The sequence below is a fragment of the Vespa mandarinia genome, unplaced genomic scaffold, assembly GCF_050613455.1.
Source record: "Vespa mandarinia isolate Hongniang unplaced genomic scaffold, ASM5061345v1 scaffold_61, whole genome shotgun sequence".
Lineage (NCBI taxonomy): Eukaryota > Metazoa > Arthropoda > Insecta > Hymenoptera > Vespidae > Vespa > Vespa mandarinia.
Genome location: NW_028197195.1, coordinates 172697 through 193461, shown reverse-complemented (window position 1 = coordinate 193461; position 20765 = coordinate 172697). Strand labels below are relative to the sequence as shown.

The 20765-nt window shown below is 31.6% G+C and overlaps 2 protein-coding genes and 1 long non-coding RNA gene across 8 annotated transcripts; 1 reads left to right on the top strand and 2 right to left on the bottom strand.

Moving 5' to 3' along the window:
• Window positions 1-3196: 3196 nt before the first annotated feature.
• Window positions 3197-8780, bottom strand: LOC118450508 (uncharacterized). Its single transcript, XM_035886309.2, has 3 exons — window positions 8641-8780; window positions 8030-8204; window positions 3197-7622 (listed from the first exon to the last, which is right to left on the bottom strand). The coding sequence occupies exons 2-3, from the start codon at window positions 8102-8104 to the stop codon at window positions 4041-4043; spliced, it is 3657 nt and encodes a 1218-aa protein (XP_035742202.2). The 5' UTR covers window positions 8105-8204; window positions 8641-8780; the 3' UTR covers window positions 3197-4040.
• Window positions 8781-10970: 2190 nt separating this feature from the next.
• On the bottom strand, window positions 10971-13311 carry LOC118450521 (uncharacterized). 6 transcript variants are annotated; one of them, XR_014983712.1, is made up of 4 exons: window positions 13257-13311; window positions 13039-13163; window positions 12334-12430; window positions 10971-11225 (listed from the first exon to the last, which is right to left on the bottom strand). It is a non-coding gene; the product is annotated as an uncharacterized LOC118450521 (long non-coding RNA). The 6 variants fall into 6 exon arrangements; XR_014983715.1 differs by lacking the exon at window positions 10971-11225 and adding an exon at window positions 11350-12068; XR_014983717.1 differs by lacking the exons at window positions 13039-13163; window positions 13257-13311 and adding an exon at window positions 12539-12714.
• Window positions 13312-13846: 535 nt separating this feature from the next.
• Window positions 13847-20261, top strand: LOC118450511 (uncharacterized). The gene is given in 5 exon segments (XM_085664512.1): window positions 13847-14106; window positions 17045-17330; window positions 17454-18832; window positions 18907-19051; window positions 19123-20261. Coding segments are annotated over 2 exon segments (1176 nt in total). The 5' UTR covers window positions 13847-14106; window positions 17045-17330; window positions 17454-18832; window positions 18907-19014.
• The last annotated feature ends 504 nt before the right edge of the window (window positions 20262-20765 follow it).

The following is a 20765-nucleotide window of genomic DNA, read 5'->3' as shown; positions in this document are numbered from 1 at the left end:
CTCATATTTCCTAGCACCTATAACACGTATCATCCTGAAAGAAGCTTCACCAAAAGATTGTAATGAATTATTGTCCAACATGTATAATCTACATAGAACCTGATATAGAGTGATTCCGAAACTGATCGAATCAATACTTCCCCCAGTAATTCAACCTCTGACGAAGCCACAGTGGAGGTACATCGCGACCCTGAACACCTGGGAACAAGCGGGGATCTAAATAAACTCATGTCACACATCATGGAACCAGCTGAAAAACCCGCCATTATCGACACTTTTGCTAAAGAAGCTAGTGGGAGACATATACCTTTAGGCAAAATTTCTTTATATAACCTAATGGATGAAGAATCATTAAGTAAGATTGCATTAAGTACGGCACAACGACTCCTTCGTAACCTTCGAATCAGCAAGCGCCGGAATCTTGGCCATTTTTATGCCTCTTCGATTAGTCAAATTCATCGTCGACACACTCACCCATGGGTACGGATTACACGATATTTATGGATGGAGCCTACATCTCCTAGGAGCCCTATGGAGTTCAGTCCTCCTCCTCCACCTCCACCATGCCAAAAGAGTGGAACGAGAAGAACCACCCACAAAAATGGCACCCGAGACTACTGCCCTCCACGAGGAAAAAGGAGAACCCGCAGCTGACGCACCCGATCGACCAAGCATATTATTCGAATTAAACGCGTACTTAAATAAAGATAAATATTAAAATGTACGTATATCTACGCACATTTTCAAATATGGGGGAAAGTGTTACATTCCGCACCCCTCTCATACTTAGATTTAAAAATCTGTTATCCACCTATAAAAATCTTAGTCTTCTAGAAATAAGTCCCTAATAATATTATTGTAAATCACTCATTAGGTATAAGAAGTGATCGGGGAAACCTTACATATTTATCAGTCTCTTTATTATATGAAATATTTTTATATAATCTGTAGTGCACCGGACGGAGCCCATGATACGTGACACACGTAACGCACTGGATGAAAGCCATAACATGCGCCATATGTAAAGTAATGAGTAAAAAAAGGATAAAAACAAATGCAAAAATTATCATAAGGTAGTAAGACAAGGAGAAACGATAAAGATAAGGAGGATGGAAACAAAAGAAACGTTTTGTACTTTTCTTCATATGTCGCGCCATGTAAAATAATACACTTTTTCTTCTTTTATTATTATAAATTACCGTCATTATGTGTCATGATGTACATAATATATATAAGTATATTCTTCTGTTTCTTCTTAATATTACTGTTCTTATTACTATATTATCATATTATATATTACTGCAGTAATAATAGTAATAACATTAAGTGCACGCCTAAAGAAGAAATCATAACAAAGTAGCCACGGGACAAAAATCAGATAGATAATATGGAAATGAATTTGTGTTTTGATCATTATTAAAAATTATTCATTTTGTAAAAATAATCGACAAATGTATAGCTTTTATTATTCATTTGTCATCAAAAAAAATTTTACTGCTGTTGTGTCCTATCTAGTACAGATCATAATCAGAAATTCATGTCAGTCAACAGTGGTGGAAATAAATATCAAAAATTAGATAGTAATACTTTACTAAATTATCATATAAGGAAAATGAAATAAATTAATTAATTATTTTCGTATATATCAATGCAATGAAACAAAACCATTGATTTTAACTAGTCTCGAGTACCTACAATTCATCAATTAGGTACCCAGAGGCTTGCCAATATGCTATAAATTGTTTGCAGAACTTCCTGTGTTTTTAACGTATAAAGTCATATTTTCTTATTTTTGCCATAGAATCATCTGCCCAAAACTCATTAAAATGATCAAGTGAGTTATTTCTTCATGCAAGTGTCGTGAAACGCATTTCTTTGGGTTTGGAAATATTCTAAAAATCTGAGAATCATTTATTTACGCACACAAAGAAGCAGGCAATCGCTATTTCAATCGCTATAAAACATATGCCATAAAACTCTGTATAATATTAAAATCAATACTGGAGGTTCTCTTTTGTCCCAAATTTCGAAGAGCATCACAGTACGAAAGTATTTCTTCGCGAAAAATGTCGGAAGCAGCATTTACGTTATCGATGAGAATAATAGGAATTCTTGACCAATTCTAATTAGCAAGATATTGTAAAGAAGAAGATTCAATCTAGGATATACTTTTTCGAATTTTTGAAGAAACTTTTTATTATTATATAAACTATTCTACATATAAAATACCATTATTTAAAACAATCTTTTTCAAAGAAAATAAAGCGTTTCCAAAAATATGATAAAGATGTATCCTAGACGAGATCTTCGTAATTAAAATGAGACTTTGATCGTCAAAATCGGTCAAGAATTCCGCCTATTCTCATTGATGGCGTAAACCATTATAAAAGCAGAAGTAATGAGCAGCCTTACCGTACTTCGATGTTCGACAAGCTACTGCAGCAAAACATACGAATCCAAAGAACAATTTTTAAAGAGATTGGTTACTGAAGATCCAACGTGGATTCCCTACGAATATATTGTATGTAAACGACTCGTAACGCTCGTTAATCGTCAAATAATTTAATTTAATATTTCAATACGGTTAAATTTTGAACACTGAATCGTTGATTACCTATAATATCAAGAAAAATGAACGGTGTATTGACTTGAATGTTATCAAAATAACTTTCTTTTGCATTTCGACATATAAATATCGAAGATCTCCCTTTCCAAACTTCAAAAATTAAAACATTAATACTTTCAGGAATTTTGTTGTTACTTAAATAATATATACTGTACAGTGAGTACAGTATACTAACATTTAATCGATAGCAAATTTATGTAAACAATACATAGATCGAAACTTAAAATAATCTTAATTTTAATTGTCAATATTTAAAAATTTTGATTTTCACTGTCGTTTACGGCTTGGAATGTAAACAAAAACTTTTGAATTTTATTCATTTTCCAGGTTATTTCAGGAAAATACCCTGCATGAAGACTGTTTCATCATCGAGGGATTCAAATTTTTATATGGCTATTTAAAGTCTTTCTACCTGAAATGTAGAAGAACTTCTTTTGTACTAAAAGAGACTGAGAAAGAGAGAGAAGGAATGAATATGGAAGATAAATGGAGATTGGACAATAGAGAGAGAGAGAGAGAGAGAGAGAGAGAGAGAGAGAGAGAGAGAGAGAGAAAGAGTCAGGACGAAATAATGAACAAATAGAAATAAAAGGAGAAAAAGATATCTTTTCACATTAAATAGTAAAAGATATATTTCAAATATTAAATGAATACGTACTTTCAAGCTCGATAATAAATTTACATCTGACACATATAACCAAGCATCAAGTAAAATACGTTTATTTATTTGACAGGCGTAATTCGATATAAAACATTACAAAAACATTATCTAAATTACATATAAAATGACATAACGTATACATAACAATCCCAAGAAAGGAGGTATACTTAATAGAATCTATTCAAATATAAGTAAAAATATATTATGAGAAATATTTTTAAGACGAAGTGTTCACGTGAAAACGATAAAAAGATGAAAAAAAAAATAAATTCTTATTTTGAATTCATAATTTCATTGGAATTATAGAAATTATATATTATCAATAAGTAAAACACAAATGTTAAGCTGACTATGACGGAATATCTTTAAATTTGCACACGAGCATGTAAATGAGCAATATGAGATTCGAGAACGACAAAAGATTTACAATTTTCGTTACAAATGATAATAATAATATTTGATAAGTGTCATGCCCGATGGCAAATCACTTTCTACGTGCTTCTTTAAAAGGTCAGAATTAACGAATGATCTTCGACACTTATTACATTGATAATCCCTGAAATCTAAATATTCGGCTAAATGTTTCTTTAAATGTAATTCTTTTGCAAATTTGATGGTACATATCGGACACGAAATATAACATTTTACCAAATTAGCAAAAGAGAAAGTAGGCCCATGTACAATTTTTATTGGTCCTTTATCAACAACGAACTTATCGTCATCAATGATTTCATTAATATTTAAGTCTGTATATTATGATTTATAAGAGGAGGAAACGACTTGCTGATTTTCCATGTCATCAATATGGAAGTGATTTTTATGAAACAAGAACGAAATATCAGACAATAAAATTTCGCCACAAATACCACACTTATGTCCTAACATCAATTTATTATCGTTATGAGTTAAATTAATGTGTTCGCTTAGTATTGACAACGTACAACATTTTCTAGGACATTTTAAGCACTTATAATTGCCACAATTAGAATAATATTCAATGTGTATTAAAAGTTCGACTACGCTATAGAATTCAATATTACATTTGGAACATACGTAAGACTTACTCATTTTATTATAATGCATAGAAATCAATGAGAGATTCGAAATCGATGATTCTATATGTTCTTTATTCGAATGCACGTGCAATTTATGTGCAAGAAAAGATGATTCAATAGCAAAACCTTCGCAACAAATCGAACATTTATATTTATAAGATGTTGAACTATTTCTAGGATAATGGAACATTTTGTTATGACGATGTATCATGTTCAATCCGTGGAATATATTACCACAAAATGTACATTGGAATATATGACCTTTATAAAAATACATAGAATGCAACTGATAACGTTTATAGGTATTAAAAAATAGTCCACAAATATTGCAAACCGTTGCTAAAGATAGACTAGTACTAGTAGATGGACCGTTGAGAATTTTCAAAAAATCCGTCAATCTTATGTTGTTTACAGTTATTGCACTTGCATGATAATGAAATTCGTGTATTCGAAGATTATTTTCAGTACGAAAGCCTTGATTACAAAATTGACAATGCAATGTGTACAAACTACAGATGGCAAAATTGTGAGCAGTATCATTGTGTGTCTTCAATATCTTTTTACTTGAAAAGAATAGTCCACATATTTCGCAGAAATTATTGAAGGAGTGATCATAGGTACGTAGGTGTTGGAACAAATTTTCTGCTTTTTGAAACTGTGTCTCACAAATCGAACATGGATATTTCTTCTTATTTACTGTAGCATCTATTTCCGGCATAGACTCATTATTACAACTATCACCCAATTCAATCACATTTCCATGCAAAATTAAATCAATTTGCATATCATCGTTAGCATTAGAAATGGTAAATTCACCGGCAGTATATGCCGAAGTATCCGGTATTGGTTCTTCTATCAAATCATTACTTTTAGAAGGAGAATCCTCCACATTATTACATTCCAATGAGTTCGTTAATTCAACGGAGACTGTCTGATCTTCTTGACGATCATTTATTTCTTCAAGAACACCGACATTAATTTCTTTCTTTTCGTTAACATGATTTGTCAGATTCTCAATACTACTAACAAGTAAATTTTCCTTTGGATTTTCTCGATTACTATCATCAATCTCTTGATGTTCCCTTTCTCTTCCGTTTCGATCGTTCTGAAGTTCCGTCGATTGTGATCGTGGCAATATTTTTATCGCAGATATCTTGCACTTGTTTCCCTTTACATTGGAATGACATTTCATATCTTTACTCGAAAGAGGACGATCGTTTTTCGATAACGTTATCCTAATACAATGTAAAAGCAAATGTTGTTTCAATGATAATCGGCTATTGCAGAATTGATAACAAACGCAACATTTGCGTACCCTCATATCGTGTTCTCGTAAGTAATGTTTCAATAAAAGATGTTTCGAGGCATATCGTGCTCGGCATATGCTTGATATGTATGCCGTATGACATTTCTTCATGTGTTTCTTCAAATGTCTTTTTCTGGTCAATAACATATCACAAATTGTACAAAGAAAATCGCTGGTACTGGCCGTCGCATTCTCATTGATTCCTGGCATAAGCAATTCCTTTTTAATTTCTGGCAACTTCACCAAAGATACTTTTACTTCCTTCAATCTAACAATAGCATTCGCAGACTGTTTATTTTGACATTCTGTAGCAACCGATTCCTTCTCAGACGATGAATTTTCGGGATTCGTAATATTTGCTTTTCCTAAAAATTCGTTCTTTCTTAGATCAAACTTGTTCTTTTTGAGTAACGTTCGACATCGATCAATACGCTTCTTGGAAAAACGCTTAGAATTTAAGATGACAGATGAGCTTAGTTTGCTCTTAGTAATTCGTTTTTTAATTTTTACTGGCACAGATCTTACAGAAGAATTGTTCCTAATGAAATCTTTAGAATTATTACTTCGTGAAAAAGGATTTTTGGAAGGTGACACGTTACTATCACTTTTCCGTTCCAATAATTCACATTTACGAAATATATCATTAATTGGTTGTAAAACTTTAGAAGACGCAGCAACTATTGAAGAATTCGAAATCGATCTGGTTGACAATTTATCATCGCATCTTATCAACGAAATGCTACATTTTTTACACATACTTAAAAGTTTACTAACTTTATTATCGCTTTGATCATTTTTACGTACAATTGTGGTTGCCTCAATATTATTTACTTTTATAGAATTATTTAAAGATCGTAATGCGTAACGCTTATTTACATTTATAGAATTATTTGAGGATCGCAATGCGTAACGCTTACTATTAATATTACTACTATATAGGAAAGATTTTTCAAAGTCAAGATTGTCGTCATTAGACAGGTAAGAAATTCCTAAAAGAGCCTTCATCGTGTTCAAATCGGCGTGCATTTTAACAAATGGCTGTTGTTTTATTCTATTTTCATTTGACTTCTGCCTTGTTTGAGGTATACTGGCAACTAATTTGTCCTTCGACGATCTGCCCACTTCCTTATCCACCCATTCATTCTCTTGCTTAGTTATACGTAAAGCGCTATTAACCTTTGAGTTGTTTAAATTTTCAGACGAATCCTTTGCATTTACTTTATTATGATGTACAATGTATTCCAACATTGTCTTTTGTCGTATTTTTCTCTTCCTTGACGTACCAGAATATGAAACAGTTGAATGATTTATTGAAAATGATTCGTTTACAACGTTTACTCTTATTTCCTTTCCATGAACGTGAAATAAATGACTTTGTAAAATTATTTTCCTTCGAAACATTCGATTGCAAAAATGACAGGAATATTTAAAAGATTTCGGCACGTTTTTATCAATCTTCAGTCTAATATGAGAGCAAGAATTCGAGAAGCAACTAGAACAAGAATAATTATTTTGTCTGGCATAAAAATTTTTATGCCGTTTAAGCTGATTCAAATTGTCGTAAGACAAAAAACATATTTTGCAATAAACAATAATCTTCTTTTCCCTTATTGTTCGTATATCTTTTCGTTGTTCTTTATTGGATCTTTTAATATCATTACGCTTTGTTAATGTTTCTTTGTTTTCATTGTTTTCATCAATTACAATGAAATCTTTTTCTTGACGAATACGCTTTACATTTTCGGTTTCCGCATGATCCATCGAAGAATACATCCTTTCGATTGAATTAATCGTTACATTACAGAGGTTCTCAGTCGGAGGACAGATATTTTCTTTCCCACCGATATTATCTTCAGTTATATTAATCGAGTTATTGTCTTCAGATTTTTTCATAGTTGGCACGCAAGTATCATATGACTTTGCATCATTTCTATCATGTGGCTCTTGTTTTATCAAGTTCTCTTCTGCGCTAAACTAAAAAAGTGCAATTAAGTTAATTTAAGATCTAAAATTTAATTGGAAACCAAATTATTGCTTGCAATGTAAATATTACGTATTATTTTTTCATATATTATCTAGAAACTTCGATGCTGTCAGAAATAAAAATATCACATTGATATAAACATAAAATCAACTGTTCATTAAGCAATAATTTGCAAAATATCAATTGCAATGAAGAAAATGAATAGCTTTGAGCAATTACTATATAAAAATATATTATGTAAAGGAATTAATTCAAAATAGAGATGCATGGGATAAAGACAAAAGCTTTTTCTATGTTTGCGCAATAGAAAAATAAGAATAACGAAAAAAGAAAAAGATGGAGAGTACTTTAAAGCCATAAGCATTAAAACTCCACTATACTGTTAAATATTACTTACTCTGGATAGGTCCTTAAAGTCCGTATTAGTATTTGCAGCTCCCAATGATTTTTTAAATTCACGAACCAGAGCCATATTAGAATATTGGATAAAATTTCAAAGATCAATTATTTTGTTTGTTATTACAGTTTTACTGTATCTTTATAACATAGAAACTTCTAATAAAACACTTCAACTAAAAATAAAAATAAAAATATTTATCGAGACATATTTTAATACAAAGTACACGTTAATAACGTTCTCCCGCAATATTTTTAATTACTAAAGAGACATATATAACAATTTTATTGGGTCGCCCGAAAAGATCGTGCCGATTTAGTCCTTACGCCACCTATCAAAAATCGGCACGAACTTTCCGCATAACCCCGAAACAAATATTTCCCAATATATAGAAAGAAACGTCCAACATATGCGTTTGAATAATATATTGAATACGGTATTTCGATGAAATTTACAATCGTACGTAAAATATATTTTATATGCTATTACCATATAATAATTTCACAGCCACGATTATAAACATACGCGAATGCACACGCTTCTACACACATGTGAATGTATGCGTGCGTATATATGTATTAAAGAAAATAATTATATAAATAAAAGCATACCTTGTATCTAAAACTTTATTATTTGATTTTAATTAATTAACGACATTCAAGAGGGAATCAGTTATATTAATTACCAGCATGCAGTGTTGCCACTACCATCGAAAGAAATCGTAACGCTCTCATATCGGTAACTAACTTGGCTGTCGCTAGTTTACCTACAAAAAACCTGAATAATAATCCTGAATTTATTATCGTAAAAAGATTGGTTCTTTTTCCTTAGGGGACAAATAAGGCGACAAAAAATTATCGATTAACTATCCTTACTACTCGTATGCTCGAGTGTTACTATACTTTTAAAGTTTCATGGTTATAAATTGTAATATCCATAATACGAAAGTTTTTCAGTTGTAAATGTCGTAGGATAACAACGTCATCCAACAAACTCCAAAGATCGCTGATATAACGGAAATAACATTATATTAAAGAAACGATAGGAAAGATTATTGTAAAATTAACTTAAATACTCATATAGGTCGAAAATTTCTTTATCATTTAAGTTTTATCCGGATATTACACACATATCACCCAGGCAAATTATTTATATGTATATTATAATTTAATAATTATAAAATATTATATCCTGAATACATTTATTTAAGATATTTCTCTTATTAATGTTATTAACTATTACAAGAATATATTAATTGTACGATGTTCATTACAAAATTCTAGATACTATTACTAAGACTAACTTGAAATTTTATAATATTATAATAATTTAATTAAATTGTATTATTTTAATTACCTTATAAAACATTTGTATTTATTACTGTTTATTTTGCTTTTCGATTATTTTGAAATGGGAAAAATAAATTCCTAGGATGCAATCGTATTTTTAGTTTGAATGAATGCTCTACTTATTACCTAAGATCATTACCGCATTAAACGTCGGGATGGTTATTGTCCATACGATTAATAATCTTATCAGCAATATCCTTTTAATTCCCAAAAATTTGCAATTATCCAAGCAATTCATTCGAAATAATACTAGTAGCAATCTAGTCAATGCTTGACAATGTAGCTTCCTTTTATAACATCTTAAGATATTTTTAACTTTATAAAAATTACTTAACCAAATAGATATATGATATAAAACGATATATGCAAATTTAAGAAATTATTAATGTGTTTAACAATTGTCAATATTAATACTAACAACAAATTAATGTATACTCTGTTTATGACTTTTGTCGGATCATTATTAAATTTTTCGTGGATATTTTTCATTATACACGAAAAGAAATAGAATAAATATGAATTTATTATAAGTATATAAATATATGTAGTAAGGAAAAAAAATTATATAATCATTTAATCGAAGTTATTTACTAGTGAACATGCCGAGAAAGGAAATGTAAGAGGATAAAATTGGCTGAGTTAGCAAATTCAAAGTCATCACTACATGAAAGTGCTTTTATTTCTTTCAGAGATTGTTCATTGCGATAACCGACGTCAGGAATGCCGCTCTAAAATTTTTCTTTCTTTTTCTTTATACTTCTATACTCTAATAAGCGACTCTAATTATCTAGTAAAATATCGTCTGATATTAAAAAATACGCATGGCTATGTAGATACGCAAGTACAACACGCGTCAGGACGGCAGGAATCCTGGTGCAGCGTAACTTCAATAATGATTTTAAAACGAAGGTTGAATGTACAATATATAAATTTACACTTATCGTTTGAGCAATAACAATTTTATGGTACGTAGATCGCAAAACTTAAATAAAAAAATGGCAATGATACATCACGTATTGGAGGGAAGAGCTTAAAACACTACGCAAAGGAGTGAGAGAAAATAATAATTCTTCTATCTATGATTATTCTAATGTACGATTCGAGGAAACATCTACAAAATGTATTTATTTGACGTTTTAGTGATGTTTTTCTTTTTCTTTTTCCTTTTTTTGTCCTTTATGTGTAATTTGCTGCTCTTTTGTAATTTACAAAGCGAGGATGATCGGGTTTTAAATTGATCGATTAAACCTTTTCTAATAATTCTTACTAGACAAATTAACTGAATAACATCGATTTCTCTAAAGACATTAATCTACTTATATCGTATGACTCATATTAAAAAAGGATACTGATAAAGATATTTCAAGGGTCTGGTCGGTAAGCAATGATAATTCTTTTGGTTTTTATTTCGCTTTTTTTGTATTAAGATTGTTTACATGAGAAAGGAAACGACATCACACTTTTTTCGTTTAATCGTCATTTAATAACCTTGTTAAACATTAACAAGGCATTTATATGGATCTTTGTTATGTCGATTTTTCAACATTATCTTTCGTAAGTCAGAATATTATATTTTCATTTAAGATTTATAAAAACTATCATCGATGGCATCTATCCGGGAATTTCATTTGGATTTGATACTTTAGGAGTAGACTTTTGTTATTATTGGCTACACCGTAGCGATCACGGTAAGTCGTCACGTCAAGTTTCTCTATCTCTTTCTCTCTTTCTTCCTCTTTCTGACTTCATACGTTTGACTTTATTCGCAGACTTGGCCCAAACGACTCTCTAAGAAAGTTTACATTTTGGGCCAGTTATCCTTGTTTCGGTGAAAGAATTCATCATAGCTATGAAAATAAATCCTGTTTGTTAGAATTAAGGAGATATTGATAAAGTATGGATTAAAAGGAATGAAAGGAAATTAAAGAAGACAATGATATTCCTTTGAACGTATAGTATTCTGGAGTAACTAAATAAAATACGTGTTTTGTTGTATATGTATATTTTGTAAATGCTTAAACATAGTTTGAAATGCCAATGAAGAAATCAACAAATGATTTACATTCAAAATATTTGATACTTGTATCAAGTATATTTCAAGTTAGATTTTTGTTTTCTTTATAATGACAAAGTTATTGAAATTGTTATCACAATTGTTATTACACTTATTCTACATATTGCAACATTTTGTTACCAGTCATCGTTATTAATATTCGTAACAATATCTGTATTTTCTGTGCGTCGTCTATTTCAGATACTTTCTGATTTATCACTTTTATTTTTGATTTTTATTAGATCTCTTTAGAAATATATCCTTTGCTTTCTCTTATTCTATTCCTTTTATTTGTAACTCAAAGTTACTATACCTTTTTTATTTAACTTCTTCCTTCTTGGTTCCCTTAAACTTGCTAAATTTTATTCACTAATTTTATCATTTTTCGTTATATCTTTAAGTTTCTGAGCTTGATGAATTTTAATCAAGGAATTATAAAATTTCCCTGAAGCTGTACCCTGAATTCTCATTCTATTTTTTACAATTTTCGATTTCTATCATATTTTTCAAATCGAATATATCCTTAGCTCTTTCACTTTCTATATGTTTTGAATTTTCTTCTATTTTTTTTTTCTATTAATTACTTTACTTTCTTACAATAAAGTGCGACATGACAGTTGTTGAAAAATACTTTCTACTGTAAAATATATATTTATAAATTGGACAACATATTATCATCTATAGAAAATAATAGAATAACATGATAACTTATTTATATTATACAAGGAACATAAAAAACGGGGAAACATTAAATGGCCAATGTCTGAATGCAATATATAAGATAAATGCAATATACACAATTGAATGACTCAATGAAATACTGAAATTGTTATGATTAAGGTGCTAATTTTGCTAATCACAAGTACATTAATTAAATATATTACTTGATAAAGCCTACTTACATTTTCTTCTTTTTTAAATTTTGTAGCACTTTTATCTTGCGTTTCCGATACGGTTTGCGATATAGCATAAGGAATTTCGAGTGCAATTTTGAATGTTCTAAACAAATAAGATTATAAATAAACTATAATATATTGATAATACATAGTTATTTTGATAATTAAAAATATATGAAAACATTATTTGTCAATTTGAATATTATTCTACCAAACTGTTATTAATTATAGCGTAACTCTTATTCCAGATCATGAGATGTTATACCACTAGTATCTTCAGAGTCAAAATCATTTTCATCGCTAGCAATCTATGATTTTATAACGAATAAATTATAAATGTATATTATTAAAACATATTCTTTTTTTGTATTAGTATTTTAAACATATATAATATTTTTATACTTCTAACTTATCATTAAATTTATGATGTAATTCACCATCAGATTCATTATTACTATTGGATAAATCAGATAAATCTAATAGAATTTGATCATTTTCTTTTAAATACAACAAAAATTCTAGATATGTTTCCTTTAGCTTCTTCATTCATGATTTCTTCTATTCTTTTTGACTCATATCACTATCACTCCTTTCAATATCATCGGCTTTTTAAACCTCATTATTTCCTAATTATTAAAAGCATGGACTTTAGAATCATATATATATATATATATAAATATATATGATTCTGTCAATCGTCATTCTTCTTACTATTAACCAATGTCTCCAAAATTTTTTTGTTCAATATATTCATCCTTTTTTCCTCTTCTAGTAGATATTGTTGAATTTTTTATTCCTTTCTTCGTCTTCTTTATTTTCATTAGGTATAACTGAAACTAAATACACAAATAATTAATTAATAACATGTTAATCGTTGATATCTTTAAATAATTTAAAAAAAGATAAGTATATCCAATATTTCATTTTACCTTTAGGTTATGTACGTAATATATATATATATATATATATATATATATATATATATTTTTATATTTACAATATCCTTTGAATTGTACTATTTATTTTAAAAATATGTTATTAATACTTGACAGCTAGAACGTCACAAGGTTAATCCATCAACATTGTATAACCATTATGATAGATCAACAGAAACTCAATTTAGAATTAAAATATCATAAAATATTCATGAGAGTATGATGCTTACTGATTCCACCAATCAAATAATCATATTGTCAATGGACGTGTTTGCAAAGTATGTTAGATTATAGTTCGATGAGTTTCGTATCTAGATATCGCTACGTACATGTTTATAGGCAAAAGAAATCGATTTTTAAATCGACTATCCGTGTTAACGAGTATCAGAAAAGTCGCCAGTATTTCATAGTTAAATTAATATTAATCTATATAATATGTAAACGCAAAATAATTATTATGTTATGAAAAGGTAAATAATTAAATGACTGTGAACAATAGATATCAAAACGGCCGCCAATAAGGATCTAACAGAGTACTATCTTATTCGTTTAGGTATATTTTCCGTTTATTTTTATATATGCATGTATTACATATCTTCTTTTCCAATTTAAATATTTATTATTACAAGTATTTGCCACTATTACACAAGTATAATAATCATTGATAATTAAACTAATAATTAGATATAATTCTATACTATTCCCTATTTTTGAGCAGGATTAAGTGATACTGTAAATGCAGTATTCAAATCAATTGGGCTAATGACATGGGATTCAGTAAATGTGATAAATATCTTGATATGTGGATTATGCAATGTAACAATAAAAGCTTAGGAATCAAGAAGTATTTTTCTATTAATCTTTTTTATCTTTTATTTCGCACGATTTCTTAAGATCCATAAAAATTATTTTGCATGATATTTATCTATCATATTTGAATAATATTTCATCTTCTTTTCCCTGATTAATTTAATCACTATATTTCTTTCCGTTTTGTACTGCAACCAATGCTATTACATATCCTCGTATATTATATTATTATACGGTTCATCCATTTTTATATTTACCGTTACTCTTGTATTATCTGAAAATCATTGTTTTCCTTTCCATACTTTTGGGATTCTAAACTTTTTCTTAGGTGCTATGATGTTCAATGCCTCTCTTATGTCATCAGCAAATTTCTTAGTTTTGCTATTTATTGCATTATATCTTGACCTTGCCCTATTCTGTTTTTCACCAAACTAACAAATTTATCTACACTAAATTTACTATAGTTTCTAGCAATAAATTATCTATACTTATTTCCAGTTTTACTCGTATATAAAACAGATTTTAGCCACGCACGATCTGCTACTGCATTCATGATAAACTACTTGTATTTTCAGTTTATTAATACCAAAAAATAAATCTATAATTGTTTGACTATACTTTGTGATTCTTGTCGGTTTATTAATATACTGCTTCATACCTAAACTTAATATCATCGTTTACAATTTCTTTGTATAGAATGAGTCTACCATAAAGTCTATATTAAAATTTCTCAATACTATACATTCTTCTTTGTATGTATATTCTTCTATACATTCCCTACATTATACTATTTCTTCAATACTATACATTGCGAATTTCTTTACTATATCTAAAAGCTCACAAAATCACCGTATGATGGACTCGGTAAATGATATAAATGACTACCGTTATTGTTCCTTTATACAATTTTTCTTTTATTCCTATTGCAATACACCAATAACATTTTATCGTCACTAATATTTCATATTTAACATCATTTCTTTCATATGATATTGCTACTTTTATTACTATTTTCAGAATAGCATCTAATCACATTATAATTCCTCGTATATTCACCTCACTATCTTCAGTTTCAGGTAGTACTATAAATGGAGGAATCAGTTTCTTCATAATCTGATGTTGTATCTCGAATTTATGCGCTAACAAACTTTGTACATTTGTATATAATATTAACTCTCTTTTCTATAATCGCTATTTCATATTTTCCCAGCCGGCTTTCCTCTTCTCTTCCTCTATCGCTCTCATGAATGTTGGACATCCAGAACATTATGCTCCTCATTTATCTTCAAATTATAGATTTTATTTTTGTATAAACAGTTCACACACTTCTCTTTCTTAGCTTTACACTCACTGTTCTTACGATCATCATCATATTTCAAACATATTACTGGTTGTGTACAATTTTTCCCAGGATGATAAAAACTCCAACATTTAAAACATATCTTTACGTTTATATAATTAGCAGCATAACATTTTCTTCATTCAATTTTCCTATTCTTCAACATCGTCGCATACATTGCATCATCCATCTCAACTATCAGTGTACCATCTCCCCTCTTCATTTAAACCATACTACTGTCTTCATTCTGTTTTCTAGTAATTTTTTTTAAAATTTTCATATAAAATCCTTTTATTGTTTTGTTCAAATGATTTGTTTTATTATCATTTCTATTATCTGCTTCTTTTCACATTCCATTTTCTTTTTGCTCGAATTGATAATTTTCAATTTAGTTTGAATACCTTTTGGCTCTATAATTTGATATTCCCTTTACTCCCTATTCATTTACACCACTTGATTTTAATTGTTTTAATTCTTGCTCACTTTTACAAGCTAAGATGAGTGTCCCTTTTCCTCCTTTTTTCAACTTTGATACACATACTTGATATCAATTTTATTCTTTATCTTTTTTTGTCTTCTCACTCTCCCGTTATTCCTTTTGCTTTATTATGATAATATTTCCTTTTTTCCTTTCTTTTGTCACATCACAGTATCTGCGCTGGGCAACTTTGCCTGACATCATATTCCACATTTTCTGCATCATTTCTTTCATTTTTTTCATTTCTTTCTTAAAGCTCTCCAACTCGTCTTTGACAATATCTGTAAATTATGCTCTGTAGTATCAAAAGATATAATGGATACTAGGATAGATATATGACGTTAATATTATCTATAAAAAAACATCACAGGCCAAGGAAATATTATAAATGTCGGTTATTTATTTCAAGTAAAAGGAACAAATGAATAAAACAGATGTCTACTTTGATTCCGGTCTTGGATTGTCCCTTCTGTCACTTACAATTAGGTATCTTACTACTTGGACCACTCACCCCACTCGGTCATACACTTACATACTCTTAATACTATGCCCATGTACAAAATACTGCGCACAACATTCTTAAATCTAGGTTCCCACGCAACAATCACTCTAAGCATTTATCCACTATCTCTAAATTTATCTTAAAGAATATTTCTATAACTATTTATTGATTGACATCTGGTAAACATTCGTTCAGCGTACATTTACAATCCTATCCTAAGCTTATAATTTGTGGCTCTCAAAAACTTTGCCTTTAAAGAAAACTTAAGTACATTAATACCTACATTATGATCCTACGTGCTCTTTATTTCATTTTTTTTAATAATCTCCTCCCTAAATTTTCTAATCAACTATTCAGTCTCCATTCCAGAATTATTTATATGTATCTTCTTTGTAATCAACGTTCTTCGTTCTTTATCTATCCCTGCTTTTCCCTAAGTACTAGTACTTTTGGAGTTCGTAACCTTTATAGAGTTTGTGGCATCTTGGATGAAAAATTTTCCCACATTGTATGCAATTAATCAGCTGGAATTTTATTTTCTTTCTAGACTGCTTCCTACATACCTGCTTCCCACTACGCGAGACATCCATTTCTCTTTGTCAAATTTTTCCTTATCAACTATTAATTCGTACTATCTTAAATGTCACCAACAGGAGCAGCATCGCACGATAAGTCAGCAAGACAATTCTTGAAATTCTCGCCCCCATTCCGATTCTGTACTCAGATTCTGGTAAGGGGATCATTGCAGGATGCCAAGCCCAGTCTGGCTAATAGATGACTGGAATTCGACTATGGTGCTGCGAATTGAGGGAAGAGCTGGACTTGAGGGAAGGAGAAGCGATGACCTCGATAATGGAGGACTCTGGTGATTTTGGCCGCTTCAAGGAGTCATTGTGATATGATGCCCCAAGCATGCAAATGGCGCCCAGTTGGGAATGGGTGAGTGGTTCCAAGGTTCTACTATGGAATACAATAGACGTGTTTCAGATAATACGCGTAAGACAAGTCATTGACCGTTTGGCAAATAGGCTATAATCAGAACTTTGCCGATGACAAATACAGGTGCATATGTCTGCAAAGGCGGCTACAAAATGCATCAACCATATAAAGCGGAACTCAACTTTTTTGAAGACATCAAAGTTATATTGGACCCATGTAGTGGATACGATGGGTTTATGTGTTGTAGTATCTGTGGCATCAAAAAGTCCGAAAACGTATTTTACGTCTAGCCTATTCGAATGGGAACGAATAGTAACATGAATATACCATTAATAACAACTGGTACATAAGGGTAACATTAAGGATATCAATAACCTAAAAGTATTGAGTTTGCAAAAGAAAAAGATTAGAACTGCAGAAAGTTCAAGTGCTGTTGTGTGAAAGCTTCAGTGAAATTGAATTTAATAGCCACACCTACGAACGTGTAGACATTAAAGACAAAATTTCAACAAGGCCTAAGTGATATTTTATCAAAGATGAGACTAATTTTCAAACTGGACACAGAAATTTGGGATAGACCAAACGACAATTGCGTGAAATAAAGAGATCCAAGATACCTACCTATTTGCTATTGTATCCTTGCATATGTAGTATAAGATACCAATATATCAGCCTGTGATGGAATATAGAATGATTGGATGGTCAGAATTCCATAGGAGTGGCACTGGCAGAATTGTTTACAGTTGCAGCTATGGGAGCATTGGAAAGTTTGTGTGTGTGTGTGTGTGTGTGTGTGATGTAAATAGTTTAGTTAACATTGGTGTAATAGCTTATAAGAAAGAAATGCGTGAAATGTTACTTTTAAGAAAAAACGTTAACATAAAAGAAATCGATAAAAGAAGTGAGCTCACGCTTTGTCTCTCCAAACTCGTATAGTATGTAATTTTTTGTGAATGTACTTTGATTAAAATTATTATTTTTAATCAATAAAAAAGTGTTAAGCTTCGTGTGTTATTTATTTCACGTGACTATTATCCACACATGGAACATGGTCCTTCGAGCTGGATATTGATAAATATTAGTGAAAAAAAATCGTGACAAACAACAATAAACAGTTTTCATTCTCGCACTCACTATAGATAATCATTCGTGAGAATGTGGTGAAACAAACGTGGAGACATCGTGACTATATCGAGCATTTTAAAAGCAATTTTTGTCTCAAAATTCGTCGATTTCAACGCAGTGCGTAGTACAAATATATTTGTGCGTAGTATAACGGGACACTATTACATTGTACATTCTCATAATCCCATGTGTGCCATACATTATAAGGTATTCAACGAGAAGTATTACGCTATAAAATCTTTACGCGACAGTAGCATGCGTCAAAACGAGAAAAAACACGTTTCCAAATCAGCATCGCGAACGACAACAGTGAAGCAACAATGGACTACAGCTCGATGAAATTTCACGGCGGCCGGTTCAATTTTCTTTGGCGTTTGGTAAGTCTCCAATCATATTTTTATTCTCTTTTCCTCATTCACTCCTATACAATAGCACTGTCTCGATGTCATAGTCGTTTGCCGAACGTCGTACGGTTAACATCGAAGCTCTCTCTGCTCCCAGCTACCTGCGCTATCCAAGCGGTACAGTGAGTGCGGAATGAGACGAGAAGTGACGTGCTATGAAGCTACGTGCGTTAGAGAGCGATTTTGCGAAAGGTTTATTCTATTATTTTTAATTATAAAACATTGTAACGATTGATTACGAAAAAAAATTGTAACGATTTCAGTGGAGAACAATGACTGTGCGAGGAATCTGTCTCGCGTAATGAACGCCACCGACGATCAGATGTCGACGGTGGAAGAAAGAGGCAGTTTCTCCTTGGTGGAACGGAGGAAGAAGAAAGAAAAAAAGAGGAAAGCGCAGAAGGTGATCGACTCAGACTCCGAGCCGATCAAAGAAATCGATATAATGCCTACACCGGTGGCTCTCAAGAAGAAGAGAAAAGCGCCAAGAAACGCGCAGGTCGTAGAATCTGCCGTGGAAGACGAGGAGAGAAGCTTAATAAGCCTAAAAGAGAAGTCTCGGCCAGCATTCGATAGAATGCTAAACTTAGTTACGGAAGCTAAGTTGGAGAACTCACTAAAGAGGAAAATTCGCGCCACGGCAACGGAGCTGAAAGAACTCGTCAATGAGGCACTGATAGCGAACGGTAGACTGGAGGGTAAAATTGAATGCCTCCAGACAGACATCATGTGGAAAACACCAAGAGGATGGCGAAAACGGTGCAAGAGACCATCCAGGAAACCATTTCTGCCGAAGAAGCCGTTAACCTACGCGGAAAGAGTGGGTGTCAAGGCCAAAAATGTTGCAACGGCTAGCATAATGAAACCGAGGAATCTTATAACAATCTTGCCCGGCAAAAACGAGAGCCTAAAAAGTAGCGAGAACTTAAAAGAGGCTCTGAAGAAAATGGTTATTCCGCGCGAAGAAGGTATGGGAATACGGAACGTGCGGAAGATCAAGAATAACGGGTTATTGATAGAGACGTTGAAGAAACGGAACATAGAGACAATTATGAGGAACGAAAAGATAAGGGCAACAGGGATGGAAGTCGGTCTTCCAGCGAAGAGAAGCACGTGAATCATCATCTTCTCCGTACCGAGGCCCACTAATGATGAAGAGGCGAGGATGGAGATACTAAAGCACAACTTCGAAGGCGAGGAATTAAAAATGCTGACGAAAAGCAGCAAGATGACTTTGAAGACGGGAGATAAGAAAAAAGACATCTGCAACATTGTCCTAGAAGTTTCGAAGGAGGCCCGCGAGGGAATCTTAAGGAAAAGAGAGCGGCTATATGTCGGCTGGGGTTATTGCAAATTCCAGGACTACATCGCGCCAACCAGATGTTATAAGTGCCAATCATGAGGGCCCAATGTGCATAAGGGCACATAACACGGCACTTCAAAGCCGAAAAAGAAACATGTGGACATTGCGGAGCCGATAGACACTCTCACAAAGAATGTAAGGCGAAGGGAAAGCCCGCAATTTGCGTCAACTGCAAGCGAGCGGGAAAACCCTAGGGACATTCTGTGACAGATAGAGAGTACTTCGCATACAAGGCAGTAACGCAGGTAATAATCGTCAAGACTGATTACGGTCAATAGAACTGTATCTGACCCGGCCGGGGCCATAAACCGCACTAATGAGGTCGTAAAACCGGCGTCGGATCAACTGAGGATTTTACAATTTAATACGAGGAGGGCAGAGTCGTAACGGAAAAAGTCCTGCAATTTATGGGTAAGGAAAACATAGATGTTTTGTTATTACAAGAACCATATGTTTGTAGGAACAATATTCCGGGTTTCGAACTCTGTGTAATTACCACCATTCACGAAGCTAAAATGGCGGCGAGAACGACGATGGGCAGCC